Here is a 22,654-nt window from a genome sequence, read left to right on the forward strand (position 1 = left end):
GTTTCTCTGCTCCTCCTGCCTTAGTATCAGGCTCTCCACCCAAGAAACATTCAGTGCATGTTACCGGACTTTTGGGCATTATTTTCTAGACATAAACAAAAGTGAAATCATCTTCACTCTTACAGGGTCATTCAGGTTTCCACATAGTCTACTTGTAGTCTTTGTCTACCATCTTTACTCAGACATGGAATAACCAGGAAGAGGCAAGTATACTATCGGCCAATCACTTAATTCTGTACTTTTGACAGCAGTTCAATTCAGTACATATACTGAGCACCTGATGTGTACCCAGGAATATGCTAAAGTGCTCCAGCCCAGTTATTCTCAAACTCCTGCACACGTCAGAATCCCCAGGATGGCTTGTCAAAACTCAGATCACTGACCCCTCACCCCGGAGTTTCTGACTTAGTAGGTCTGGGGTGGGGTCCGAAATTTTGCATTTTTAACAAGTTCCCAGGTAACGCTGATGCTTCTGCTCCAGACACCACACTTTGAGAACCAATGATCTAGTCAATACAGAGGGGCGTCTTAAGACATGGTCTCTGGTTTCAAGGGATTTACAGTCTCTTCAGGGAGGCAAGGCAAGCTTAGGAAACATTTAACAGCCAAAAATATTGTACAATGTTTTAGTATTCATTCATTCAACAAAATTGAATGAGTACTATCTATGTGCCCAGCACTATTCTAGGTGCTGGAGTTACATCAGTGAACATGATAGACAAAAATCCTTGTTCTCATAGTAGAATTCTAGTGAGAGAAAATAGATGATGAATAAAATACATAAAATGTAAGATAGTGATAAGTGCTAAGAAGAAAAAGAAAAGAAGGATAAGAAATATCAGAGGGGGGTTAAATTTTAGCTAGGTGGTCAGAGAAGGCCTCCCAATTCTATCATTTGACAAGTATTTATTAAGTTACTACTGTGTACCCGGCACTGTTATAGATGATGATGATACAGGCATGAATAACGCAAATAATAAACCTTGCCCTTGTAGAATGGACACTTTTATTTGGGAGCCAGGAAATCTGGTGTTTTGGGTGTTAACTCTCATCAACTCATTATGTGACTGTGAATGGCTAATCACCCTCTTTGAACCTTGGTTTCTCCATCTGTTAAACGGAGCAGTTGGACAAAGTTATGCTTGAAGTTCTATACATCTCTAAGGCTACAGGATGCTAAGTCCTTTAGGAGATCAGAAATATGTAAGGGTGCTTGAGGAAGACTTTGTAAAGGAGGAAAAACTTAATGTTTTTCATAGGCATAGGGGAGCTCTGGGGTGTGGGAGGTGGGCAGGTAATTTCACAAGAAGAATAAGATGAGCAAAAACATGGAAGCAAGAATGGGAGCCACGTGTTAAACGAAGAGCAAGGAGGTCAAAGGGTTCCAGTTGTATAGTAGCTGAGATAGTTGGGTAGGAGGTAGATGCTCAGTAAAGATGAGGTGGGAGCTAATTATAGAGAGTCTTGGATGGGATCCCACTGAGAATTTTGATTAGAGAATGATACAATTATACAATAAAGTGGTATTTTAGGAAGATTAACCTAGCAACCAGAGTTAAATCTTCAAAATTCATATTTTTTTTCCATAAGATGATCTTTGAATCATGAAGGGTTAAAGCCATACTTTGTTATATGTCACTGCCTAATGATAATATTGCTATCAAACTAATTTTAAGGTCTTTTCAAAACCATAAAATTCAATGATATTATGTAATTTTCCCTAACAGTACTACCACATGGTTGAACCAGTAACATGTTACTATTTAGACTTAGATTTTGAAAGTTTCAGAGATGAATTAAAATAGAAAATTCTTAATGCTTATACGTTTTTGTATTCCTTATTATCCCATGAAATGTATGATTGAATCTATACTGGGTTTATCCTCAGGCAGATGTGTGTGTGTGTGTGTGTGTGTGTGTATACACACTTATTCACACACACACATATCCATACACCCATACCCACACACAAATAGTACTCATTTAGAGTGGTGCAAACATCTCTAAGACCAAGCTCTTCTCATCAGCTTGCTTGGTCCTAGATAATACAAGGTAATATTCTTGGAAATTATCCTCTTGTTTTTGATCCTTAATCAGCTGAGGAGTATCCATAACTGTTGCGTGTTTGTTGCTCTCCAGGCTAAAAGTATAATCTTCCTCCTAAAAACAATTACTCTGGAAGATAGCAATGATAGAGTTGCACTGTTGAAAGAGTGGACATATAGACCTAGAGAAAGATGTCTTAGGCAAAAACAGAGAAGCACATCTTGGATATTGGTTATGTAAACCCTACAATCATAGCAAGTTTTACCTTAACTTTCAGATCAGGTCATAACTTCTCAGAGACAAAGTGGTGAATTTAACAAATCATGACAGACCAAGTCCTCAGAACTCTCATTTTTTAAGGATAGTTTAAACACAAGTTAAATATGTCTCCAAAATACTTAACTGTTACTGGAATAAAATAAGCAAAAGTGACAATGATGGCTATATTAAAGTATAAAGTGATTATTTTCCTTTTTATTTTCCAAATTATGGGTAATGTTGCTAGACGGTCTATTTTAGAAAGTGGCAACTTTCTTTGGAGTTGTTTTGAAAAATGAGGCACACCCAAAGAGAAATCTGTCAGTGTTGCTTTTTGAAGGACTGCCACAACAGCTTTTAAAACGTCTGGAGAACTTTGAGATCATAGAACCAAAAATGTTATGGGGTCACAAGGGTGATATTTTTTCCTTCTATGTATGGATGATTCTTTCTTTATTTCTTTTTAATAAACAGGGGAAGGAGAATTGTCCTGGGAACATTCTGATGGTGATATCTTTCGGCAGCCTGCCAACAGAGAAGCAGTAAGTGTGAATAGCTCAAATAATTCAACGCTCCACAGCATCAGGCCAAACTTTCCTCTCTCCATGGCTACTATCCCAGCAACTCCATAAAAGGGCCCATTTTTAATACCCTTTTTCTTCCCTTTCCTCAGAAATTTGAATGGCCGTTACCATCATACCAACATATAACCATTTAAATGCACTGTGTAATTGGTAAGCAGGCCAGGACCTGAACACAAAGAAGCCTTAGCCCTTAGGAACCCTTCATCTAGATCAGAAGTTGGTACCCTTTCAGGATGACTCGCCAAATCTTTGTCTTCTGTAAGGAAAGCAGATCACTACCCCTATCCTCAACAGTGAGGACCTTCTGTGAGATTTTAAGGTAGGCCAGCCCACCCCTTTGGCAGAGGTGCTTTGGACATAAACCCTCCCCTAAGCCTTAGCTCTTAGTCATACAGCTTGAAGAGAGGAAAGGTAGCAGGCCAGATTCTCCTTCCTCAACCTGCAACATCTTCTCATTTCCATTCTCAGCACTAATTTCAGAATAAGCTTTATGAGTAGGCATCTCTCTACATGTGGTAATAGCATCTCTTGTTCCTTTGTATTTTGAAGTAATTAACAAAATAGAATCCTCTCTAACAAATTTATGTCTAAGTATAGAAACACTTCACACTTCTTAAAATCTGAAAAGGAGGTGTTCCAGTGCAAAGAATCCATCATATTAAAGGACTTAATAAAAGTATACAAAATGTACAAAGGCATTCATTGCACATAAATGGGCATTTATCACACCCTTGTACAAAAAGACTGCTCAGGGGCATTCAATGCAGCGTTATTTTCATACGAGCAAAACAAATGGAGACGACCTAAATGTCTATCAGTAGGAGCTTGGTTAAATACACCCAAACTATGGGACACCGTGCAGGTGTTAAAAAAAATGCAGTACGTTGAAATATAGTAAAGTGGAGGTATCTCCAGGATATGTTATGTAAACAAAACAAGGTACAGGACACAATTTATGCCATCATATCCTCATTTTACAATTGTGTGTGTGCATGTATGTAAATGCATATGAAAAGATCTGGAAGGTCACATACCAACATGTTAAGAGTGGTAATGTCAGAGGGGTGGAAGTGGGCAGGAGGAAAGTTGACGTTGACTTTTTACCTCATATCTTCTGTATTATTTGATGTTTTGCATGAACATGAATTAGTTTTGTAATAAATAACATTTAAATGATTTTCTACCACCTTAGGAATTAGTTTTCAACATGCGTTGGCTATAAGGCAAGAGTCTAGGGAATTATAGGGCAGGCCCGAGGATAGTGAGGGTGTGAGGAAGGTGTTGATAGGGGACGTACTAAAATGACCAATACAAACATCGCAGTGTTGTTTAGGCCCTGCTTCCCAGTTATCACATGTGCCACTCTGACTTGCGTTGGCCCCGGCTTGACAATACCCCCAGCAGTGACATGAAATGATTTATATTTTCTTTATTCTCTTGTTGTATTATTTTCTAGACATTGCTGTTTCTGAATGAGCGCAGAAGGATTGTGGGTGGAGTAGAGAATAATACTCTGGATATCTCAAAAAGCAGCAGTCTTGCAAGAGAGAGTGGGCTTCTCAGTTTTGGGGTTAATATAGACCCTGAGAAAAGATTTTCTCCATCAAGCTCTATCTGCTTTATAATAAGTGAGATTCCTTCCAAATCCTGACAGGAGATGATGTCAGTCTCCATTTTCTGTGTTGTGAATTTCCTCTTTTTCTCAGCCCCAATTTTCTATTGTGGTAGGAAGTTGAGAGTGGCTAAATTGGTGGCTGTCAACCTGATGCCATTTTAAAACAAATTTAGGTCTTAATCACCTTAGGCTGTGTGCCTTCCTTAAGCTGGGTGCCTTAGCACCCAACACTTAGCACTGTGGCCACCTCAGCAGTCTTGCTGGTAATGCCATTAATTAGCCTTTCTTCTTGACTTTGTCTTATGCTGCCCCCAACTCCATCCCTTGTCTCTCAGCCTCCTTGTTCTTCCTAAACTGCTGGTGATAGGGCTGGATTTAATCCAGTACTTCCTGTAGCAAAAGAGGTCAGGTACAGAATGCAGGGCCTTGAAATAGTTATTGATTTTCAAAGGAGTTCAAGACCTATCTTTAGAAACAAACATTTGGGCCTGGTAGACCAAAATGTCCAGATGGTTCCACTTTATTATAAATAAATATTTTCCTTTGTTCTAAAAGGAGTAGATATTGTGGGATATGATTTGAATAATAAATAGCATCTGTACTAATGGAAACGCATGTACCTGGCACATAGTAGTCCCCCAGTAAATATGTGTTGATTGAATGGATGTGGAAGGTGGACTGAAATGTGGTGATGGGGGGGACTTTTCATTAGTGTTAATGCACAGGAATTTGTTCCAAATCAGAGAGAAAGCCTTCAAACTTGTTTGCTCTTGACCAGCCAAAAATTAGGAGGTAGGAGAATCCCTTCCGAATATCTTTTGTAGGCCCAGCTTTCTGCATGGGAGAAAAAAAGGCAGCCCTAACAACACATTTCCTATTCAGTAGACTGTTCCTTTAAAAGTAGGCTGTTCTTGTTTACAGGGAACCATCAAAACCTCAGTTCAACAGAAACACAGATGATTGGTTTATTTTGCCAAGTGAGCTGAAAACCATCAGTTTACCAAGTTTTGTGAAGTGCACAGGCAAGAGAACCAGTGGTTCAATTATGACTCCTTTGTAAAAACCTGAAATGGTTTCTGTTTGATTTCCATACCCTAATTTCACATGAATTTGTCCTAGTACTATGGTGTGTGTGTGCGCGCGTGCATGTGTATGTGTGTGCGTGTGTGTGTGTTGTGTTGGGAGAGAGAAGAAGTAGGTGCAGGGTTGAAAGCCAAAACATGAAAGCAAGCATAATTTTGTTTTGGACAACAGCCAAACTCTGATTTTTTCCCCCAGTAGATTACTCAGAGATTTACCACTAGAAAAGTGGAAGCATTGGGGATAGAAACAATATGAAACAGATAAAAATCCATGTCTCATTCACATTGTCAGAACAATGGTTTGGGAAGGAAACTGGCCTAAGTGTCTCCCAGACAAATATAGTTGTAGGTTACCAGTGACTACGATATAATGTGCTCATGGCTGTGTGTTGTAGAACACATTTTTTTGTTAAATTAAACTTTTTAATTTAAATTAAACTTTTAATTTTTTAATTGAAATTTCTTAAATTAAACTTTTTATTTTGCAATAACTGTAGGTTCACTTGCAATTGTAAGAGATAATGCAGCGAGATTGTGTGTGCTGTTTACCCAGTTTCCCCCGATGGTAACCTCTTGCAAAACTATAAAACAGGATCACAACCATGAAGGCACTTTTAAGGCCTTTTGTGAATTTTCATGTTTTCCTGTCTCTGCCAATAAAACCCTTATATATTAAGCCTTAGAACAAGTAAGGAAGAAATTCCTGGGGACTTTGTACAGTGGTGGGGATTTTCCAACACCAGAAAAGAGCTGTGTAAGAGCCACCTCAGAAACCTGAGATATTTGTCAGTCCTTCACATCACTAAATCAAATAATACCAAAATAAATATTGCAGAGAATAAAATAAAGCATAGCTCTATGATCATTTCTACCTAACTAGTTTTGACCTGCTCTCTCAAGCAGCCTGTTCACAGTTGGTTTTGAAGATGAGCTCCCATTTCACTTATACCTCCAAGATGTTAATGCCTTTTTCTCCTTTGCTATAAGTTACAAGGTCAGAATGGCCCCTAGTAAGCCTTTTTCATTTGTTTAGGGGAGCAACTCTAAAAGAGCCATTATTCTTTTCTTTCCTTTTTTTTTTTTTTTTTTTTTTACTGAGGTCGCATTGGTTTATAACATTGTGTAAATTTCAGGTGTACATCATTATATTTTGGCTTCTGTATAGACTGCATCATGTTCACCACCAAAAGTCTGGTTTCCTTCTGTCACCATACCTCTGTGCCCCTTTACACCTTTCGCCCTCCCCCCAACCCCGTCCCCTTTGGTAACCAGTAATTTGTTCTCTGTATCTATGTGTTTGTTTATCTTCCACACGAGTGAAATCATACAGTATTTGTCTTTGTCTGACTTCCTATTGATAAAGAAGATGTGTGTGTGTGTGTGTATATATATATATATATATATATATAATGGAATACTACTCAACCATAAAAAAGATGAAATCTTGCCATTTGCAACAACATGGATGGACCCTGAGGGTATTATACCAAAAGAGCCATTACTCTTAAACCAAAATCACACATCACCACCCCCACCTCCAGGCCCAAACAAAAGATCCTTTATGTCAGTGATTCTCAACCTTGGCTTCAAATTAGAGTCATTGGAGGAGTGTATAGAAATCCTGATGTCCAGGCCTTACCCCAGACCAATTCCATCAGAATCCCTGGGGTGGGACTCAGGAATCAGTCTTTTTACAGCTCCTCAGGTGATCCTGTGTGCAGCTGAGGTAGAGACAAGTGGCCATGTGTGGTTGTCAACACTGTAGCAGACTTCTATATCTGAAAGAACTTTCCTTCGGAGCAGCTTTTAGCCAAATGTTTGTGGACCAGACATGTTCTCTCCTACTTTCTCTTCCTCTTCTTCTTCCTCCTCCTCCTCCTGTTCATCTTCCTTTCTCCTTCCCCCCATTCCCATCCTCATGCCATCTCCAAAAACTCAACCTTCACTGTCACCCTGAATAAAACCACTCTCCTCCCTGGCCTCAGTTGCTCTGTCTGTAAAACAAAACATCTAAATAAAATGAGGTTCTTAGGGGCTTACTGTCTGTCACAGAGCTTCTGAATTATTTTTCTTCCCTTATCCTATGTCCAGAGTCTGAGTCCCTTGTACCAAAGAACAGCCTTTTATTTTTGTTCACCCTCTTGAATCAGAGAACTTATTGTACTTGCAGCTTATCCTGGGTCAGCAACCTTCCCTCTCAAATTCTAGCCCTGTTGAACTCCTTCCTTTTAGCATCAGTAGGACACCCACCAGCCAAACGGTCCTCTCTGTGTTCCTTTGGCAAAAACTTTGCCAAACTCCAGAAAGGACAGAACAATCTGTAATGGCCTTTGTGGAATGTGAGTGATTATGGCAGAAAAAGACATATGAGCCACTGTGGGAATGAAAAATATTTGCACTGAGAATCCCGTCTGTGTGCATGATAAATTGATTCAAACTCTTATTTGTGTGAGTTTTTATAGTGGTGCACCAGCATGGGCTCTTCTTAGATATAGGGAATAATGTTCTCTTTCTCTTACCTCAGCTCCTCTTCGCTCTCCTCTTCCCCCACCAATGCCTCTCCCCCACCAAAAGAGTAATAATAATGCCCAAAGCTAAGTTGGCAACATGTGCGTCTATGGAAAATAACTATAATAAATGTTTTATAGGATGGTGGGGTCAGGGGACTCAATAACTACCTTCTCATTGTTCCATGCTATTTCTATCACTGAATATAAGGATCTTCCTTTTTAATTGCTTGCAAAAGGTTTTTTTAATGGGTCCCCCCCTCCTTTACCCCTAACAGTTGCCCCTAAAACATAATGTTACTTGGCTTTAAGCTTTGAGGTTCTGTTCTTCATTCATTCCATCCTCCTCTACCCCCACTCTACCTTAGCTCCTGGGATAGCAGCGGGTAGCAGAATAGTGGGCTCATCATGTGTCTTGAACCCTTGCTGAAAGAGCAATGATTCGATTATTTGTATTACAAGACTCCAAGCTTTCATTAGGGATCACAGCTTTCATTCATTCATTCAACAAGGATTTGATAAGCACCTTCTAAATGCTAGACACTGGTCTAGGCGCTGGAGATATAGCAGTGAACAAGACAAAGGCCTCACCTCTGTGGAGCTGACATTCCAGTACTATCATACACAGTCAGTTCTCTCTGTAAAATGTCGAGGGTATCTGTGCCCTTCTCTGTGATCTCATGCCATCGCCTGCGTTTACAGTCTCAGTACATCTTATCTAGACTATACTTGACTCTCGTGTCTTCTTCCTATCCAGTTCAGCCTACACATTGTCCGAGTTCATTGCTTTGAAACACAGTTCTGACTTTTTCCCTCCTTAAAAAAAAATACTTCAAAGGCTTCTACACCCTACCTCTATTGCCTACCAAATAAAGTCCTCACCCCTTAGCCTGTCATTTTAAGTCCTCCATGATCTGGCTCCAACCCACTTTTGGAATGTTATCCTTCAACTGTTCCCTTTTATGGACTCTGTTCTCTGCTACACCTTCTTAACTTGGAAATCTCTGCCTGGACTATTCCTCACAAACTCTGCCTGTAAAAAGTCTACTCACCCTTCATAGCCCAGGTCACAAACTCTCCCCAACTAGAAGCTCTCTTTCTCATCCTAGTTTGCACAGCACTTTATACTTCTCCTGTGGCCTGTGTCATATTCTGCCTTGTGTTACAGGCTAGTACCTTAATTCTTAAACCCGAACGTGAGATTCTTGGGAACAGGAAAGACACTTTACTACCCTTTTTGGCTGTTTTGCTCCCTCAGGAGTTTGTTTGTGAATCCTGTCCAATCTTCTACAGGAAGAGAGAAAAATCTGAGCGTGTTGCCAGTGCTGCTCTTACCTCACATCCCCATTTCTCTTTTGGTGTGGGTGGACATGCACTTAGGAAGGGCTCATCACTAAAATTCATCAAATGGCTTCTAATGTATGTGAGCCTATCTCTGCGTTCTCATTGGTGGATTTTGGGGGCTGAATTTGTCCTTGTCATTTTACAGAGACATTCTTACCACCGCTCTCACTATGATTCTCCACCGAGCCGACAGGCTGGAGGTCTGCCCCGCTTTCCTGGGGCCAGAAGTCACCGGGGAGCTCTTATGGATTCCCAGCAAGCATCGGGAACCATCGTGCAGATTGTCATCAATAACAAACACAAGCATGGACAAGGTAAGGGGCATGCCGCTTTTGCTGATTCCACAGCAAGGCTTCAGCAGCCCTGGTCTTCTGAGGGCTGGAGCTGGGAAAGGACCCTTTCTACCATGCATATCATACATTCACATGTGGATCACTCACCATCAAGTCTACAAAATAGGTATGGACAAGTGACTCTAGGGGCCTCTTAGGACTTCCCTAAATACAGCCTAAAGAGCATAGCTTATATTTCAGGTGTATCTGTCCTTATTTAGGACAAAAGGCAAGAAAGCAGTAAACCTAATGCAGCTTCCAGCATTTTCTCAGTTGCCTCTGGGGGTAGAAAGTCGTTGGGAAAATTCCTTGGGTCTTTAACAGAATGAGAGGTTGTTTGTTTTCCAATAGGGCACCCAATATTCAAAGGTACTCAGTGCTATGCTTCTGAAGCTCTTATATGTATGTTAGAAATAGCAATACTCACACTTCAGTGATCCCCAGATTCTCTTGGGGATCTTCTTAAAGATACATATTCCGACCACTCTCAGAGATTCTAATTCCTGTGAGATTGTCCTTAGAAATGAGCAATCCAGTTAGAAATCCAGAAACGTCCTGGCTGAGTGCCAGGAGGACTGATCAGGTTAACACCAACATGCAGCCCACTCAGCCGACCAGCTGGCTGCAGCAGGCACCCACACAGGTCCATGGCCCTGTCCTTCCTGCAGAGTTCTCTGGCCTCCAGCCTCCAGTAGTGGGGGTGGGGGGAGGAGAAATTCAAACAATTGACTGCTTCTTACTTTTTTAGGCATCGTGTCAACCAGATCGTTGGAGCAAGAGCTCAGCTGGTTCCTTTTTATGAAACCACAAACATGTTTTGTTTCCTTTAAAGGAAAAACAAATCAAAGGCAGTTCTATGAATGGGTTAAAAGTAATAAATTATTAAACCAAATGATTGAATAACACGGGTGAAAAACAATCCGTTACAAAGGCCTCCTACTATAAATCTCAACAAAGCGAGTCAAGCCAAAGCTAGTTGATCACATCTGTTACTAGTTAGATGTAAATTTCAGATTACAGATAAAAAATTAAATTGCTTTTGAAACTAACAGGCTTAAAAGAAGAACATTCAAAATAAAACTCTTAATAAAAAATGGTTATGTATTAGAAGACTTGGAAATATTTACTATCGATCTGGGTTTGATTTGAAATTTATTATTTTTGAATTCCAAAGCATTCTGATATGAATTTATGAAACGAGGAGGAGGAGTGAGGTAAAGATGCAGTTTGATTTTCAATCCTAAATTGCCTCCAATAGATTCCATTTGCTCTGAAAGTATTTCAAAGCCTTAAAAAACGTGTGTGGAAATGGACTTGGAAAATCCTAAATCCCATAATGTCCATAGGCCTCTTTATTTCCAGGACAGTGGCTCATCTCTTGATTTTCTCCGTGTCCTACAAAAGCCCAGCTGGTTTACGTTTATTCATTTGCCCCCATTGGTTTGGATACAGCAGTTCTCTCCTGACCTTTCTATTATCGTTCACTGGAGAATCACTTGTCCCCACCCCCAACTCCCAACGCCCCAGCTGGATGATTCAAAATCATCTTGAGAAGTTGTTGGTGGGGAGAAGGCTGCATTTCCCTCTAGAAAATGGACCTTACCCTGTTGCACTTCAGAGTGTAGGCTCTCACCCAGTCTGGATTGTTCCCTTATTCCAAATGTTTAGGGAGAAGGAACCTAGCTGTATAATGCTAGGAGTCCTGCCTGCCCTGCTCCTCAGCATGTCTCCCCCTTCTCCTTACTCTCCTGCTAAGGATGTGCTTCTCTGAGATACATCTACTTGGCCCCTTGTTAGAATCAAAGAGGAGAAGCAATGGGACTCCACTATTTTGAACTTGAGTTGAGCCTAAATTTTCTTGAGGCAGACTATGTACCCACTTGATCACATTGTCCAGAAGGGAGTGTCACTATCTAGGGAGGAGAGAGAAGAGGTAGGGCAGGAGAGAGAACAACACATCTGGCCTGTCTTGTCATCTCATTCTACCCATAGGCCTGAGCCTCACAGTTCAGATATCAAGTCCCTATACTATCTCACTGTCAAGTTGGGAGCTTCTCTGGTTTAGGTTCTTAGGTTCTTGGAAATCTTTACATGGATTGACCTGTTAGAGTGCCTAGTACTCTAGCAGCTCTTGCAAAGGACAAGAAAAGGCAGTTGACATCATCCATATTTCCTAATGTTACCCAGTGGATTTGATGATTCATCCTTCTGCAGCCATTGTCTTGCAGCCAAATCAGTCAATTCCTAGAAACGCCCCAAGTGGGCCTATTTCTCCCACCCTAGCCCTGCCTTAAGTGATACAACCCACCCTAGAGATGTTGTTGATTGGGATGCTGACAGGTCTCCCCGGGTATGATGAGGTGATGGGAATAATGAGAAACACACCCAGTCCCAGTCATGGCTTGAAATCTCCAGAATGTCTCAGCACTTTCAAAAAGGGAGAACTCATTCTCAGACCTCCCCATTCGCAGCCCTGTGCAGTTCTTATTCTGGAGCCTGGCTCCATGCCTTACGGTAGGAGCCAGATATGTGTTGGTTGGTTTGCATTGAAGGATGTTCCTGTGGTCACTTCCCTTCATAGGCCCCTCAGCCTACAGCCCAGATGCTTGCCCTTGCAAGGCCCCTCAGAAAACATGGAGCCAGTGACTTCACTTCCCACTCAACAAATGTGAGACCACCAAAGGATATCTGTAGGGCAGGCAGTGATTCACTGTAGCCCAATCTTTACAGCCACAGTGAGGTGGGGCACAGAGGACATTGCCTGAAGATTAGAGGCATAATCTACCTTTCACCACTTACCTTTCCCTCTCAATCTTGTCTTAGCACCTTCCTTCCCATGCCAAAGGGTAGGCCAGCACCATTAAGCTCTATACCCATCTGTGTTGGTGGATCAGACTCTCATAGCATTTGATATTCTGAATGGATTTGCTTCAGGATCTGGAAAAAAATTGGCCCTTTGGAATGAGCAGTAGTTTTTGTATCTAGCCTCCCTGAGCAGCAAATCTCTCTGGAAAATTTTTATGCCAAGAAGCACATCCACTTGGGACATATAAGTCCTCTATGGGATGGCAGGTATTAACACTACATTCTACTAGAAATTCTTTATCAGATACCCAGAACAGGTATGCTTCCATGCATTCATTCATTCGTCTATTTTAAAAACTATTTATTGACTGCCTACTATGTGCCATGCACATGTAAGCATCCAGAGGCTGCTGCTGAAGAACCTGAATAGTTGCTGATGGTATAACAAGGCCCAAGCTGTTTTTTTTTTTGGTTACAGAGACTGCTCTGTAAACGTATCTCTATGGCCATGAAAAGAACAAAGGATCCTAGATGTCTTAAGGGGTTCAGGGCTTAGGTTCTGAGCACAGAGGCCCATTTCAGCTCCCAAGCCTTTAATTTCCCATCCTGTGTTCTCTTCCAGTGTGTGTTTCCAATGGAAAGACCTATTCCCATGGCGAGTCCTGGCACCCGAACCTCCGGGCATTTGGCATTGTGGAGTGTGTGCTGTGCACTTGTAATGTCACCAAGCAAGAGTGTAAGAAAATCCACTGCCCCAATCGATACCCCTGCAAGTATCCTCAAAAAATAGATGGAAAGTGCTGCAAGGTGTGCCCAGGTAAAAAGGCAAAAGGTGCGTTGGTTGGAAGACCTGCCTTTGGTTGAGTGAGATCCCCACATAGTCATTCTCAATGTTCTTTGAACATCAGAAACATAATGAACCTTCTATATCATTGTACTGATACTAGTTCTGCTAATAATGAACTTCATTCTCTCCTCTCTTGAAGGGCTGATAAGATGGTTGCTTGGAAGAAATTTACTACTCAGAAATAGACCGGGGATTTGCTTGCATCTACCACACCTTTGGCCCCATGTGGCCCCAAGTGCCAAACTTAAACTTTGCTTTTCTGAATAGTAGATAAATTAGATTATAATGATTAGTAGGAAGAACAGTAGCACCTTTCATTTATATCACTATTTAACTCATCAAAGTACAATCACATTTATTACCCTTTTTTATACCTTTAGTGATTTTTTTTTTTTTTAAATTTTTTGTTTATTGCAGTAACATTGGTTTATAACATTGTAAAAATTTCAGGTGTACATCATTATACTTCTATTTCTGCATAGATTACATCATGTTCACCACCAAAATACTAATTACAACCCATCACCACACACATGTACCGAATTACCCCCTTTCACCCTCCTCCCTCCCCCCTTCCCCTCTGGTAACCACCAATCCAATCTCTGTCCCTATGTGTTTGTTTGTCATTGTTATTGTCTACTACTTAATAAGTGAGGTCATATGGTATTTGACCTTCTCCCTCTGACTTATTTCACTTTGCATTATACCCTCAATGTCCATCCATGTTGTCACAAATGGCTGGATTTCATCGTTTCTTATGGCTGAGTAGTATTCCACTGTGTATATATACCACATCTTCTTTATCCATTCGTCCCTTGATGGGCACTTAGGTTGCTTCCAAGTCTTGGCTATTGTGAATAACGCTGCAATGAACACAGGGGTGCATGTACCTTTACAAATTGGTGTTTTGAGACAGGACGAGAGACAGGTGAGGTAGAGTGGAAGGAGAATGGGTTCTGGTCCAAATCTAAGTTGCTGTGTGAGCTTGGAAATGTGGCAATCCACTCGGGGCCTGATCAGCCTCATCTATAAGATGAAAAGTTTGGAACAAGTGACCTCCAAACTCTCTTCCAACACTCAAATCCTATAATGATATTATTAGTTCTCTATTAAAGATAAGAAAATAGAGGTGTATAAAGTGGAATGACTTGCCCAGAGTCACACAAATGGATAATAAAATCAAGGCCTGGAACCTAGGTCACTTCCAGCCCATTGTCATTCCAGGCCAGTAAAAAATATTAACTGATAAAAAAGGGACACTAATTATTTAAATGGTGGTTTTAATACATGAGCTAGATAAAAATATAGTCTGTAGTACTGGAGTTGACAGAGTATGGGACTGGTAATCAAGCATTCTTGCTCTGGCTCTGCCAGTGCTTTCCTGTGTGACCTAGAACGTGTCACTTCACCTCTCTGAGTCTCAGTTTCCTTCTCTGCAAAATGAGAGGGTTAGAAGAGATGATTTCTTATGGCCTTTCCAGTTCTAACATTCTAGGAGTGAATGAATTAAATACTTCCAGGCACATGAATTTATCATATGCCTACCTGCAAGCATTTTTGTAAACACAGATGAAAAACCAAACATTTTTAAATGTAGGCAGAGAGATAAATCATTTATTCCTTCAACTTAGGCAATTCCTCATGAGTAGCAGGCAAACATGAACTTAATCAATGTATATTTTTTGAGCAACTTCATGTAGGACAATGGTTCCCAAACTTGTCTGCACATTGGAATCCCCCAGAGAGCTTCTAAAAAATACTTGTGTCCTATCCCCAGAGATTATAATTTAATTGATTTGAGGTGTGGGCCTGGGCTGTGGAAGTTTTCAAAGACCCCCAGGTGATATTCATGTGCAGACAAGTTTGGGAACCACTTCTGTAGACCCAGGGTGATTTATGGTCTTGCTACTCAAAGTGTGGTTTGTGGACCAGCAGCACCTGAAAACTAGCTAGAAATGCAGACTCTCATGTCCCACCCCAGACCTACTGCATCAGAATATGTGTTTTAACAAGATCCCCCAGTTGATTCCAATGCACATTAAAGTTTGAGAAGCATTTATTTGTGGCACAAACAAAATCTTTCTTTTTTTATTGTTTTGTACCATCAATTTTTCTTTAGATTTACCCACATGTTTACCATTATGTCTATTCATCATTCATTCTTGTATTCAGATCTTCCTCTTCTGGGATCATTTTACTTCTTTCTGAAGTGAGTGGAGGTCAGCTTGGTGGCAAACTCTTTTAGTTTGGGTTGTCTAAAAATGCCTTTTTTCCCCTCTCCTTCTTGAAAAGTAATTCCTATTTTTGTTGGGCATACAAACAGGAATGGGCTAAATTGCTTTTCCTCTGTCGAGGGAGGAATGACATTTGGAAACAAATGCTATCAATTATTTGGGGGCAGTTGTTTCCAAATGATCAATGAACAAAATCTTTCTTAATGTTAAGACCCTCATCTTCCAGAGTAAACAGGGGGCAGGGTGTGGATAGGCAGGACGGGAGCTCTCTGATCTGGAGTAGAGAATTGGGGCATTAACACTGATGAAGAAATGTACTCATTAGGGGTGGGGAGAGAGCACATTCTGAAGATGATATAGACAGGGGGGCCACCCACCCACAATGACCTCTTGTGACTTCCAAGTCTGTGATCTCACTGGATCCTCAAAACTTTTAGTGACACTTAGGAGTAATTCCACCAACACAATTTTCTCTTTGGTCAAGAGTCTAAAGCCTATAGTCATATAAGTAATACAGCATGATAATTTCAGACAAAAACTAATAGTTACCTAAACTACTCCAGGTAAGATAAATCCTCCCACTATATATTATTCCAATTTGAATCTCAGACCTTCAGACAAAATCCCATTTCATTGTGTGCTTAGGATTTTATTGATGCAGGTGATTCATATGAGAAGTGAACGAATCAAAAAGGTGTGAGAACAGGACACAGAACAGCCATTGCCTTTTAAATAATTGGCCTCTCAGGTCGGTAATACGGTCATGTGTCACTTAACGACAGGGACAGAGTCTGAGAAATGCGTTGTTAGGCAGTTTCGTCATTGTGCCAACATCATAGAGTGTGGTTACACAAACCTAGGTGGTATAGCCTACTACACACCTAGGCTAGAAGGTACTAATCTTTTGGGACCACTGTCATTGACTGAAACATCATTATGGGGCACATGACTATATTTATTAAAACCTTTACATTCATACTTTTTGGGTAAGCAGTTCCACTTCTAGGAATCTTAAGAAAGTAATCAGAGACATACAAAAATATACGAACAAGGATTTTTGCTGTCGTGCTGTTTACAATAGTGAAAAATTGAAAAAAATCTGAAAGTCCACCAATATGGACTGGTTAAATACATTATGGTCTATTTGTACTGTGGCGTGTTATATATCCAGTAAAAGCCATTGTAGACCAAGATTTAATTGCACGTAAAGATGTTTCCAATATATGTGTTAAGTACAAAGAGCAAGCTACAAAACAATATGTATATTATGATCCCACTCCTTGTGTTAAAAAAGAAAGTGTTTAGACTTAGACAAAAAAAAAGACTGGAAGGGCATATGGCAGAATGTTAACAGTGGCTATCTTTGGGTGACTGAATTATGGGTAATTCTTGTTTTCTTCTTTTTGTTTACCTGTATTTTCTAAATTTTCAACAATTTATATTACTTTTATAATTAGAAAAAATAATAAAAGTTATTATTTAAAAAACTGCCCTCCAGAACCCCAATTTTGGGCAATATATCGAAGAGTCTGATTGACCAAATCTGTTTCTCTGGAAGAGCTGCTTTCTCACCCTGCTCAGGTCTGTGGAGATAGAGGACTTATTGGGCAACATGGAAGGAGAAGAGTTTCTGTTCCATTCTGTGTACCTGTCTCTCAGTGAGCCAGACAGGGGTGTCTGCAAAATGAATGACTCTTGATGGTCACATTGCCTAACAAGAGTCACTATCCACAGAGGCCAGGGCACCTGCTCTACGTAGTCAGATACTCCAGAGCATCAAGGGGCATGCACTCATTCATGCATTCAATCTGGAAATATGTACTATGTGCCTACTGTGTGCAAGACACAGTTACAGGCACTGAGAATAGAGAGATGAGCAAAACAGACAAAGGCTACTTTCCAAGCATAGTCCTTACATTCTAGTGGGAGAAGAAAGACAACACAAACCAAAAAGGTAATTTTAGGCTGTGATGAGTACTGTGAAGATCAAACAAGCAGGATCAGGTGATAGTGAATTGGGGTAGGGTGGGGAGGGCACTTTCAAAAGAGTGGTCAGAGGGGCCGGCCCAGTGGCGCAAGCGGTTAAGTGCGCGCGCTCCGCTGCGGCGGCCCGGGGTTCGCCGGTTCAGATCCCAGGCGCACACCGAAGCACCGCTTGGCAAGCCATGCTGTGGCGGCGTCCCATATAAAGTGGAGGAAGATGGGCACGGATGTTAGCCCAGGGCCAGTCTTCCTCAGCAAAAAAAGAGGAGGATTGGCAGATGTTAGCACAGGGCTGATCTTCCTCACACACACACAAAAAAAGTGGTCAGGGAAGGCTTCTCTGAAGAAGTGATATGTTGGTAGAGTCCTGAACGATGTGAAGGGGTGAGAAATGGGAAGATCATGACATCATCAGCCTCTTAGAAAATAACACATGACACAGAGGAAAAGGAACAAAGGAATGAGGAGCGAAGAAGATTGATGGGGAAAAGAAGAACAGTAAATTCAGTTACAGTAAATTTAGTTACTCATGTTGAGAAGGGAAAAGAAATAAATAAAATTCACTGATAATCCAGCCAAAAGTTTCATTATAACAAATGATTGCAGGCTCCTCCAGGAACAAACTAGGGCCAAAATAAAGGATATGAGTCTCACCTCTCTCTCTTGCCTTTGCTCTGGTAGATGCTGGCTTTGCCTTGCATATCAGTAGCCACTTACAGGGTTGTGTAGGACTTCCACTTCTGGAAGGTTCCCCAACTCACCTCTCACCCCCACCATACCACCGCAATACCTGGAATTCCCATAATTACACACTCCTTTTGGATTATAGCATAAAAATCCCCTGTTAAGACTTAAAAGTTTCCTGAGCTGGGGTAATACATCTCCTTCATCAGTCATCACCACTTCTGTAAGGAAATGGTTTCTCAGTTTCTTAGTTCTAGAGGGCTCAGGACAGGAGCATTCTCGTGGGAAGTGGGAATGGCCAGAAACGACTTCAAGCATGGCATTCTTCCTCTGAAAGAAATGAAAGTAAGTGAACATGGAGTGAGCAGAGAGCACCCTGAGGTGGAGGGTGTGGGATGAGGAGGATGTTGCCAAGTAGGTAGTTCAAAAGACACTTTGTTTACTCTTAATATTTTCAAGTGCCAGCCAGGGTCGAGTCACTAATGGATTCTGTCGTTTGTAGATCCCTTCTGGTGAGTAAATTAAGCTCTTCGAGGGAGAGGGTGGTGGTGCAGGGTGACTCTTCAGGACACTGGGAGAACTTTTAGGATGTTACAGGTACTTCCACTGCCATCGTGGATTTCATATGGTTGTTACAGCCATAGCCAGTGTTAAGCTGGTGAGGAAAATTTGACAAATGAACTCAGCTCTCATCCTAAAGGTGATGATTAAATACGTAGAGGTACACTCAGTGACCTCCTCCCCACCCACCCCTTTGAAAAGTGCTAGTACACATCCCTTAGTTACCTAACATATCACCAAAAAAGGCCGGCCTGCTGAGTAATTAAATCACTAAAAAGAAGGACAAAAGGAGAAAGGAAGCTTGATTCTAGGATAATCTACAAATTGAGTAATCTAACCGGGAATCATCAAGAGAAGACTTCAGTTTTGTCCTTACAGTGAGGTCAGCAAGAGACATGCAGTAGCAATTTGATTACAACCTCTGGTCCAGTGCATCTGATTGGCTAACGGTGAGTCTCCCTAATTAGAGTCACAGATCCAAGACACTCAACACTCGGTGGTTTCATCAGGTATTCTTACAGATGGCTTCTGCACATATTCAAAGTTTTCTGGGTGTCCACGGCTTCTCTTTGTTGTTCCTGATTCAAGTGTACACTTTAAATACACTGCTAAAGAGGGTGCTGATTGCAAGGCCAGCGAAGAAATTTAACTCATGAATAACCAACCAGGAGAAACTTCTTTTTGGTAGGGAGCTGAGGGAAGAGCAGGGTGGAATGGAATGGAGAGTATCGGGGGTCTGGTACCTTTATGCCTGGCAGCAAAATCAAACAGTTTATATTTTAAATGATCCATAGTTGAGGGATTTGACCAATTTATTTGTGTCTCCCAACCGTTCATTTGGCATAGCATACATATGACTAATCTGACGTCTAGGTTTTGGCACTGGTGTTGATCTGATATTATCGTTCCCCTTACAAACAAATCAAAGAGCATTCAGAAATGTCAAGCCAATTTGGATGGATCCTTTAGGCAAGTATATGCACATAAATGAGTTATAAATGTTTTCTAAGTATATCTAAGTGATGTCAGGGAAGTTAACAGAGACCCTCCGTCAGCCCATTCTCCGGGTCTCTGTTGGCAACACTGAGCTAGATAGACCATGATCCTAACCCAACATAGAAAACCCTATGTTCCCTTAAGGGCCTAAGAGATTTGTACCTGGCCACATTCTTCCTCCTCATGAAGGTCCACTTATGTGGTGGTGGGTGGATCCAGTTTAGTTTGTGGTCCAGTGTTCTGCAGAACTATGAATTCTCATCACATGGACTTAAATGAAAGGTCATGTGCTCCTTTGTGATTTGATGGCTGTTATAGGAGCAGCCTAAGTTGAGCCAACGAAATGGGTGGAATTTCTATCTCTGTAAGCATGTTCTTGTCGATTGTGCACTTTTGATGAGAGTGAGGTGTTATGAACAATAAGATACATAAATGCAGAAGTTTGCTTCTAGTTTTGGAAAACCATGACAAAACTCTGCTTGCTTATTGATTCCAGAAGAACTTCCAGGCCAAAGCGTTGACAACAAAAGCTATTTTTGTGGAGAAGAAACAATGCCCGTATATGAGTCTGTGTTCATGGAGGATGGGGAGACCACCAGAAAAATAGCACTGGAGACTGAGAGACCACCTCAGGTAGAGGTCCACGTTTGGACCATTCGAAAGGGTGAGCAAGACAACATTAATTTCTTGTTTTTTTTTTGTAAGGAGGGCACAGGGAAGGAGGGGAAGACTCACCTAATTTTGCTTCAACCTGTTCCTCTGTTTGGGTCAGAAGTTTTCTTGATTGCTTAGAAGCTAACACATGAGGAACACAGTTGTTATTATGGCTTTTAACCTGAACTATGGCCTGGGCTAAAAAGTAAGTATTGACCCTTGTGGTTTGTTGTGTTTCTCACACCACCAAAGGCTGGAGGAGTGGTTCTCAACCCTGGCTGCATATCAGAATCATCTGGGAGAGGTTTTTTTTACATACCAAATGCCCGGGCCTACCCACCTAGTGATTCAAATGAATTCATCGGAAGCAGGGCCTGGGCATAAGTGTTTTTTCTTAAAGCTCCACAGGTGATTCTAGAGCACAGGGTTGCAAGCTACCAAATTGTAGTCTACCATTCTTTCCAGTACAAAGCTCAACAAACATGAAAATCCATTAATTCAATGGGAAGCTGAGTCTCTCGAATCATGCTGTGTACTCTGGGTTGAGACAAATTTAAAACATTGTCCCTGTCCTCAAGAAGATTATGGTCTTGCTGGAGGAATAATCCCAGTCATAAGGTCCAATTCGTTTTCTGATTACTCACGTTAACTACCATAGCAAGCACACTGTGTTCGTTGTGATCCTACAGCTCTTCAAACCATCCCATAGATACCAGACTAGTGTTGATCTAGTCTGGTCAAGTTTTCTAGGAATCCAAGTGTAGAGGTGAGATTTCAATTGGAAAATAAGGCACATCCTTTTTTTTTTTTTGTCTAGTCATTAATAGGTTTCTTTTTTTTATTGAGGTAACATCGGTTTATAACATTACATAAATTTAAGGTGTACATCATTATATTTCAATTTCTGTGTAGATTACATCATGTTCATCACCCAAAGACTAATTACCATCCATCACCATACACCCGTGCCCAGTCACCCCTTTTGCCCTCCCCGTTCCCTGCTTCCCCTCTGGTAACTAACCACCAATCTAATCTCTGTATCTATGTGTTTAGTTGTTGTTGTTGTTGCTTTTATCTTCTATTTATGAATGAGATCATATGGTATTTGACTTTCTCCCTCTGACTTATTTCGCTTAGCATAATACCCTCATGGTCCGTCCATGTTGTTGCAAATGACAAGATTTCATCTTGCTTTTATAGCTGAGTAGTATTCCATTGTGTATATATACCACATCTTCTTTATCCACTCATCTGTTGATGGGCACTTAGGTTGTTTCCAAGTCTTGGCTATTGTGAATAATGCCGCAGTGAATATAGGGGTGCATATATCTTGACACATTTGTGTATTCATGTTCTTTGGATAAATACCCAGCAGTGGAATAGCTAGATCATATGGTAGTTCTATTCTTAATTTTTGAGGAATCTCCATACTCTTTTTCCATAGTGGCTGCACCAGTTTGCACTCCCACCAGCAGTGTATGAGAGTTCCCTTCTCTCCACATCCTCTCCAACACTTGTTATTTCTTGTCTTGTTAATTATAGCCATTCTGATGGGCATGAGGTGATATCTCATTGTAGTTTTGATTTGCATTTCCCTAATAATCAGTGATGTTGAACATCTTTTCATGTGCCTGATGGCCATCTGTATATCTTCTTTGGAAAAATGTCTTTTCAGATCTTTTGCCTATTTTTTAATTGGGTTTGTTTTTTTGTTATTGAGATGTATGAGTTCTTTATATATTTTGGATATTAACCCCTTATCAGATGTATGGCTTGCAAATATCTTCTCCCAATTGTTAGGTTGTCTTTTTCATTTTGTTGATGGTTTCCTTTGCAGTGCAGAAGCTCTTTGGTAGTTTGTACATCAAACTACATTTTTAGTTTGATGTAGTCCCATTTGTTAATTTTTTCTATTGTTTCCCTTGCCTGGTCAGACATGGTATTTGAAAATATGCTGCTAAGACCCATGTCAAAGAGCATGCTAAGGCACTTCCTTTTCTACTGGCTCCCACAAAAAGCTCAAGAGAGCTCAAACTTGAGTTTCAGCACCACGCAAGGAGCTGGTTTGAAATGCAGCTACCTGGCCTTATCCAAGAGATACCAATTCAGTAGGCCTTGGGCG

The 22,654-nt window shown here is 40.9% G+C and overlaps 1 protein-coding gene across 10 annotated transcripts in view; it reads left to right on the forward strand.

Moving 5' to 3' along the window:
• The window catches only part of CHRDL1 (chordin like 1), a 113,402-nt gene that overhangs the window by 85,516 nt on the left and 5,232 nt on the right, over nt 1–22,654 (forward strand). For 4 of the 10 annotated variants that reach the window (XM_087427111.1, XM_004440487.3, XM_014795342.2 and 1 more), the window contains 4 exons: nt 2,779–2,846; nt 9,582–9,750; nt 13,196–13,405; nt 20,375–20,542. In XM_087427111.1, coding sequence (XP_087283237.1) covers nt 2,779–2,846; nt 9,582–9,750; nt 13,196–13,405; nt 20,375–20,542 — 615 coding nt within the window. Of the gene's footprint in view, nt 1–2,778; nt 2,847–9,581; nt 9,751–13,195; nt 13,406–13,559; nt 17,669–20,374; nt 20,543–22,654 lie in introns of those variants that run through there. The other 6 variants (XM_087427104.1, XM_087427105.1, XM_014795343.2 and 3 more) reach the window with 4 other exon arrangements.

This window comes from Ceratotherium simum, chromosome X (genome assembly GCF_057802395.1).
Source record: "Ceratotherium simum simum isolate JZ-2026a chromosome X, ASM5780239v1, whole genome shotgun sequence".
In the NCBI taxonomy this organism is placed as follows: domain Eukaryota; kingdom Metazoa; phylum Chordata; class Mammalia; order Perissodactyla; family Rhinocerotidae; genus Ceratotherium; species Ceratotherium simum.